Below are 8116 nucleotides of genomic sequence, written 5' to 3' on the forward strand. Positions count from 1 at the left end.
ACTGTGGAAACAAATAAAAATCAGCCTCTCCACTGCAAGTGGTTTTAAGGTACATACAGGTGAATAATTAGAGACCAAAAGACAATTATTTTATGCCAAACAATATCGTGCTGATTGATTCAACTCGACAACATCTAGTCATGAGCAAGTGATATATAACATGCAACAAACTTCTTAAGACACTGTATAACGTATTATGTAGCAAAACAGACTCTGGAAAGTCAATTACATCCTGTCAGTGTCAAATGTAAGTAAAGTAACTTTTGATATAAGTACCTTTTATTTTCGCTTGAACATAGCATTTTTTTAGCAACTACCTTTTTGTTTTGCTGCAAATTTCACCTAATGTTTTTACTTAGATTTCTATAGCATAACATACCTTCCTTACTAGAAGGCTCTTTTTCCTGGCCTTTGGACAACTCACTTTCTTTGGTCCTGCCTACACTAAAGCCACTGCTATTTCTCCCCTCTTCATCTTGAGGAACAGCAGCTATAACTGACAACCATTAAACGATTAAACCATTAATTTTGTCACAGATTCTGAGTGCTGTATATAGTATCATAAACAAAATTATAGCATGACAATAGCTATTGCGCAATACGCTGATGAGTCATGATCATAAATTTAGAAGCATTGTTCTATTACTAGATTTTTCCTATATGGATTTTCTAGAAGTTTCTAGAATAATTGTAAGGAGGTATAAATAGCCTGACTGCAGCAGTTCAAAAAAATTCAGTTTACAGCGTGCATGTCTACAAGTCAGCAATAAAGGATTATATCATACTCTCACAGCAATCTTCTGCATATTATTTTATAGACATTATATTACTTATACATAGTTAGCCACAATATTACACCCAGACGTCTTAACTCTTAGCCTTGTGCAGACATCAGGATACAATCACAACACCAGATATCTCGAACCGGTCACATTGCATCACCACTTTGTGACAACTTGGGGGTTGCTCCGGAAATATCTACCGTTGATCAGGATTATATCAGTCTAACTCACGCAAGACATAAAGAGTACCAAAAGGCAGTCAGTAATGGCGGAGACTAGTATGAGCAGTATGCGGAGGGCAATGGATATGGGCGAGAAACTTGGATTAAAGGATGCTGAGCTAGCCAAATTCATTGAAGAGAACGAACCAAAGTTCGCAGCAGAGATTGAACGCGAGGAGAGACGAATGGAACGAGAAGCCAAAAAAGAGGCTGAAGCTGAGGACAGACAACTCCAAATGCAAATGAAGCAAATGGAGATAGACAGCCAAAAACAAGCAAGAGAGTTGGAGATGCAAAGAGAGATAGAAGAAAAGAGGTTGGCGCATGAGCTTGAGATGAAAAAACTAGAAATGGAGAATATTAGGATGGACAACTCCAAAAATGAGAGTACAGGACTGGAACGGGTTAGCAATAAACCTAGACCGAAACTACCAGTATTTGATGAGAAAACAGATGACATGGATAGTTACCTGCAGCGAATTGAATGGATAGCTGAAAACTATCAGTGGGATAAAGCTGAATGGTCATTCCATTTGAGCCAATATCTCAAAGGTAAGGCTACAGAGATTTACACTAGAATGGTGGCAGAGAATAGGAAGGACTACGATCAGGTGAAGGAAGCTCTGTTAAAACGCTACAATCTCACGGAGGAAGGTTACAGAAAGCGATTCAGAGAGAGTAAAGCCGAGCACGACGAAACACCACAACAATTTCTAGTTCAACTTAGTACCTACATCGACAAGTGGGTGGAGCTATCGAACTGCAAAGACCTGAAAGAACTCAACTTGCGACAACAGTTCATAGCGGCATGTCCTACGGATCTCGCTGTACATCTAAAGAAGATGAAATTTGACAGCTGTGACGAGTTGGCTGAAGCTGCTGACCGATACCTGACAGCTCATGGTCGCAAGATGTCATTCATAAGGAAGACAACTCCAAATGAGACAACCATCACTGGCCACAGTTATAACGAAAAGGGGCATATTGCAAATCGGTGTAATAAGAAGCCTCAAAAGTACTGCGCACACTGCAAAATGAATAACCATAACACAGCCGAATGTCGAAGACTCAAAACATCTACGCACAAGGCGGGTGTGGCTGAAGGGGAGACAAATCCAGGACAGAATACGGATGAAATTAAGATAAGTGGGAAGCGTTACGTACAAGTAGCATGTTGTAAAGGTAAAGTTGGTAAAATGGAGAATGGAGTAAACCTGGTTGGAGGTTATGTAAATGGTAAGCAGGTAGAGATGATTAGGGATACTGGATGCACCACAGTGGTGGTCAAGAAATCACTGGTAAAAGCTGATCAGTACACAGGAGAGGAAGGATATCTACGAATGGCAGATAACACTGCTAGAAAACTGCCATTTGCCAAAATCAGCATCGATACACCATTCTATCAAGGAGACGTAACGGCGATGGTTATGGAGACGCCCATTCACGATCTAATGCTTGGAAATATTTCAGGCGCTTGATCCCCATGTAATCCACTACCAGAACAGGATCAAGAGTGTTCTGTGGTTACACGCGCACAAGCTATAGAAAATAAACGAGGAGAAAAACCACTATCAGTTGTCAGCAATGAAAACATCGAAGTAGACAGAGAAGACCTCATCAAGTCACAGAGAGAAGACGATTCTCTAAAGAGGCTGTATGACGCTACAGAAACAATAACGAAAGGCAAACAACAAACCAGGTTCATGGTGAAGAAGGACATCCTTTATCATGAATATTATCACCCAGGGTACAACAGCGGACAGCCGATAAAACAAGTAGTTGTACCGAAAACTCTACGTGTCGCTGTGATGAGACACGCCCACGATTCTTTATTGAGTGGCAATCTGGGAATCCGTAAAATTACTGATCGAATCCTAACCAACTTTTTCTGGCCGGGTCTACATGATGAGGTTACGAGATTCTGTCGATCCTGCGACATCTGTCAGCGCACTGTAAAGAAAGGTTCAGTACAGAAGGTTCCCCTACAGCGGACTCCACTAATTGAGACTCCATTCAAGCGCTGCGCTGTCGACTTGATTGGACCGATTAACCCTCCGAGTGAAAAAGGGCATAGATATATACTAACTCTGGTGGACTACGCTACTCGATACCCCGAGGCTGTTCCACTGAAAGAGATAAGCTCAGAAGCAGTGGCTGAAGCTCTAATCAACATTTACAGTCGGGTTGGAATACCTGAAGAAGTAATCAGTGATCGAGGGACCCAATTCATGTCTGAGTACATGGAGGAGTTCGCCAGACTACTCGGCATGAAGCAGATGCCGACAACCCCCTACCATGCTATGGTTAATGGACTGGTGGAGCGATTCAATGGCACACTGAAGTCAATGCTGAAAAAGTTATGCCATCAGGAGCCAAGGCAGTGGCACAGATACATAAACCCGACACTATTTGCCTACAGAGAGGTCCCACAGGAATCTACTGGATTCTCACCATTCGAGCTGCTGTATGGAAGGACAGTACGAGGGCCGATGGATATTCTACGACAGCTCTGGACACAGGATGATGCCGATGGAGAGACCAAGAGTAGCTACCAACACGTATTTGATCTGCGTGCTGAAGCTGGAAATCGCTGCAAACACTTGTTCACACTAGCAAGTACAATGCAAAGCATGCTGTGTGCTGATTGTGTAAACTCTGTAGTTAGCTGTGATTAAGATAGACTCGGCAAACTAAAACACCAGCTGCTCCAATAATCCTTTAATATTATTATATATTTATTAGTTTCATGAAGTTGATAGCGGACTTTCAATTTTGCCATTATCTAGCTAGAAAGTGACCATGACATATTATTTTGCACAACAAAAAAACAATTTAGATTTCTGTTTGGTACATCTAATATTGTACTGTTCAAATGACAGCAACAAACAGGTGTTTACTCTTTGCTTCCTGAGGTGAGCACTGGAAATCAGATGCCAAGAATCTAGTTAATTATAATTATATAGTTATAATTATGATTGTAAAATTATATATAATATAAAATTATATATATTGTATCATAATATTAATATATATAATATATATTATATAATTATATGAATGATTATATAATTATATATCATGAAATATTATTTATGATGTGTAAAGAAGGTACAGAAGGTCATATTTTATTATATATAATAAATATTATATAATTACATATAATTATAATAAAACTACATATAATTATTTTATAACTATATAATAATTATATATATAATTATTATATAATTATACGTAGATCATATTAATTATATTAATTATTATTAGATATTATAAGATAATTATATATGATCATATATAATGACACATATAATTATTATAAAATGATAATTATCAATTATCATATTATTATATATATAATTTTACAATAAGCATATAAATAGTTATTAGAGTTGCCCCGATTTTGGTATCGGAATCGGTATCGGTGCCGATATGAGTGTCAAGTATCTGAATCGGTATCGGCCGATCTTTTCTTAAAAAATCTGAACCTTCCGATACTTTTTACAGATCAACCATTTAGCAGAAAACTGTATTTTAGCCTGCTATACTAATAAAAAATCATCAGCTGTAAGCTTCTTACTTTTACTTAATGAATTTCAGGCCTGCCACACAATTTATTTCATGTCTATAGCCTGATCAACACAGCGAAGGAAACTTTTTAGCCAGAACGTAAACAAAAAGTGTGGTATTTCCCAATTACAGCGATAGGTTTTATTGCAAGCAATCACGAACAAGATAACAAAAGTGGGAAACAAGAACGCAGTGTAATATTTCTATTTACTAGCATTACGAAAGTAATTTAAACAGTCGACGCATAAAGTTATCTATCACTCTCTTGATCCTGACGATACAATGGATCGTTTGTATTGTACAAAAAACGGTAACCCCAGTGGCGTATCGGTATGTTAGCCTGTCCTCCAACATCTGTTGCAAGGCAATCCCCCTTCAGGACGTTTGGCTACATTGATAATGATGGAAGAAAAGAGACGTCTTACTGAGATAATTGAATCACTAACGGTTTTTAAAAGAAACATTGATTTGCTCTAAACTTGTACAGGCACAGCAGTTCATCTTACAATAGAAGAGGGACTTCGTTATCACAGATAGAACTGTACCACTAACTGTAATTACCTTTATTTACAAATTACAAGAAACATGGACTGTTTTGTTACTACATGCACGGTATGTCAGTATGTGAATATGTATATATTTTTTTCCATAAATGCAAACAAATAAATACAATAATATTCATGTTTTCTTTGCATTATGTTTGTATTTGCATAATAAAATGAGCTACTATCTATGCAACACAAAAGATCTGAATCGGTATCTGAATCGGATTATTTTTCAATTAGGATCGGTATATCGGATCGGTATCTGAATCGGCTGGTGAATTTAGAATCGGGGCATCTCTAATAGTTATTATAGAATTATATAATAACTATATAAATATATACATATTAATACAAGTATTATTACTAGTTAAAAATATCTCAGCTTTAAACTAAAATAGTTTATGATTTTTGAGAAGTAAAAATAACAAATATAAGAACTGGACCTCATGACTGCAGCAATGGAGGGCGAAGAGGACCTCATGACTGTAGCAATGGAGGGCGAAGAGGACCTCATGACAGTAGCAATGGAGGGCGAAGAGGACCTCATGACTGTAGCAATGGAGGGCGAAGAGGACCTCATGACTGTAGCAATGGAGGGCGAAGAGGACCTCATGACTGTAGCAATGGAGGGCGAAGAGGACCTCATGACTGTAGCAATGGAGGGCGAAGAGAAGAAATTTATGAATTTAATGAAAAATGAGTAAGGCTAACTATAAAGTAAAATCTCATGAGCATTCATGACCTGAAACGCATGACCTGTGATGAGCAGGTTTGGTGAATTTTCAATCATTCCTGAGGCTAAATCAACGATAAATATTAGGTCGTACTCTTGTATGCACTCGTCTAACTGGAGTTTAGTTTGAAACTAATTGTTGAGAAAAAAGGCAAAAAGGGTAGCAAAGTAAATATTATTCATAGAATGAGTAACATAACGCCACCAGTCTAGGTTTCGGGGCAGATTTAAAAAATGGGACTAAATAAGTGTGTAAATAACAACATCAAACACCAGCTTTTAAAATTCTAAAGAGTGGCTGTTCCTGTCTACCACATGCTTTGCTCATGTCATCAGACAGTGTCTGAGAAAGGCACAAAACACAATGTGCTTTATTTTCAAATCACTGCAGTTTTAATGCAGTTTCTGAAACTACTATTTAATCATTACGAAAACTGTTAATGAATATCATAATTTTCAAATATTATTGTGATCTCCTTAACAATACTCCATCTAATTTACATTCTATTAGCAGACAGAATTATGTTATATGTCCAACAATTTATCAGATTTGATTGACTAACTGTTGCCTTTTGTTATTTTTGTGGCATAACTTGGAAAGTATTTTGATTTTAAATAAACTTTCTGTCAATGAAAAAATCTAAAAATAATGAAGAGGACTCAGTTGTGCCAGGTCTGTAATATTATTCTCACTCCACTTTTACTTTATGTTCTTATGTACCAGCATAACTCACATGTTAGTTAATCTCTGGTGTAATGAGAACTCTGTCTTCCATCATAATTGTCTGTTGAATATCATCAACTTCCTTTTTTACATGGCGGAGCAGTTGTCAAGCACTTCTACGATGATCACTGTTGCATCACATCGATGATCACTGTTGCATCACATCGACCGACCACACATAACCTTCTTGAGCGATTGAGACCTGGATTAGATTTCAATGTGTACACAGCAAGCTTGAATCATTTATTTCATGAATGAGCATTTGATGACAAGCCTTGATAAAACTTGATATAGGAAGAAAATGATATTTTGTATGAAGTTATGTCATGTATGACAATTGCAGACAAGACTCCGCTGCATATTAACATATATTGTTTCAACATATATTTACTTTCAATCATAATGCACCATATTTCAATATTGTTGAATAGGTTGTTTTTTAATTGTAACCCCTTAAAGATGTTTTAATAATTAACAAAACATCTATAATTAATAACTTAACTTATAACTTAATCTAAACTAGAGCTGTCTAATAATTATTTTAATAATATTTGATAGCTTTAATACGATTAAAAAATGCAGCTCAAAAAGAATCAATTTCTATGGTTCCATAAACTTTCAGGATGCGAACATGAAACTCTTCTGTTTTGTACAAACAATAAAAAACATTCAACACGCTTCGGAAATGTAAACATAATAACTCGTAGTTCCGAGTGGTTGTCATGAAACCGACGCGCTGCGTTGCCATGCTACAGCGCGATAGCCTAAAAACAACCACTTTATGTCACGTGACAATTTTGCATATCAAAAAACAGTTTAAAGTTAGAGTACACAGGCTACCCATAATACATTGCAACAAACCAATACCGGTCTTAGCTATATAACACAGCAAGTTCCTTTCGTTGCGCCATTCCGCTATTGAGTTCTTTCGCTGCGAGTGACATTTACTCGACTCTGTTTACTGCCAAGTGAGTAATAAATATATTTAAATATATGTGGTTAATTTGAAAAAGAAAATAACTCAGGTGTGGTCACTGATTCTGTTGGCTAGTTTATTCTTTGTACAATGAAGTTGCAGAACTATTCCAGCTGGTCGGCAGCAAACAACAAACAAGAAATGCAGCAAACACACACAGAATATTTTCAGTTTGTTTATCTCATAGATATATAAACCTAGATTGGCCAATAATAGCTATTCCCATCGGTTGCCTTGTCAGACTTAAATAGCACGACGTAACGTCATTGTATTGTACCTCATGCTTGACTGCACTGTTATTAACAATGGAGCTCATCAGGAGAAGGTGACAAAATCACATTCATTTTCACATAAAAACCTTCTTGGATACATAATCCAGTAAACTAAAGCAATTATGTGATAATATCTGATAACCACCATAGATTAAAACTAAAAAAGCTATGAATTGTTGCACACAAATCATGAGCCATCAGGGCTTTATTTGCCACCCTCTCCTATCCCCATTCTCTCTTTTCCCCTTCTCCAAAGAAGAAGTGAGAAGGGGAAAAGAGAAAAGGGGGAAAGG

The 8116-nt window shown here is 36.9% G+C and overlaps 1 protein-coding gene across 1 annotated transcript; it reads left to right on the plus strand.

Annotated features, from left to right (window-relative positions):
* The first annotated feature begins 1047 nt into the window (after positions 1-1047).
* LOC137389538 (flagellar attachment zone protein 1-like) lies at positions 1048-2481 on the plus strand. Its single transcript, XM_068075575.1, has one exon. The coding sequence runs from the start codon at positions 1048-1050 to the stop codon at positions 2479-2481; it is 1434 nt and encodes a 477-aa protein (XP_067931676.1).
* The last annotated feature ends 5635 nt before the right edge of the window (positions 2482-8116 follow it).

The sequence above is a fragment of the Watersipora subatra genome, chromosome 1 (genome assembly GCF_963576615.1).
Source record: "Watersipora subatra chromosome 1, tzWatSuba1.1, whole genome shotgun sequence".
In the NCBI taxonomy this organism is placed as follows: domain Eukaryota; kingdom Metazoa; phylum Bryozoa; class Gymnolaemata; order Cheilostomatida; family Watersiporidae; genus Watersipora; species Watersipora subatra.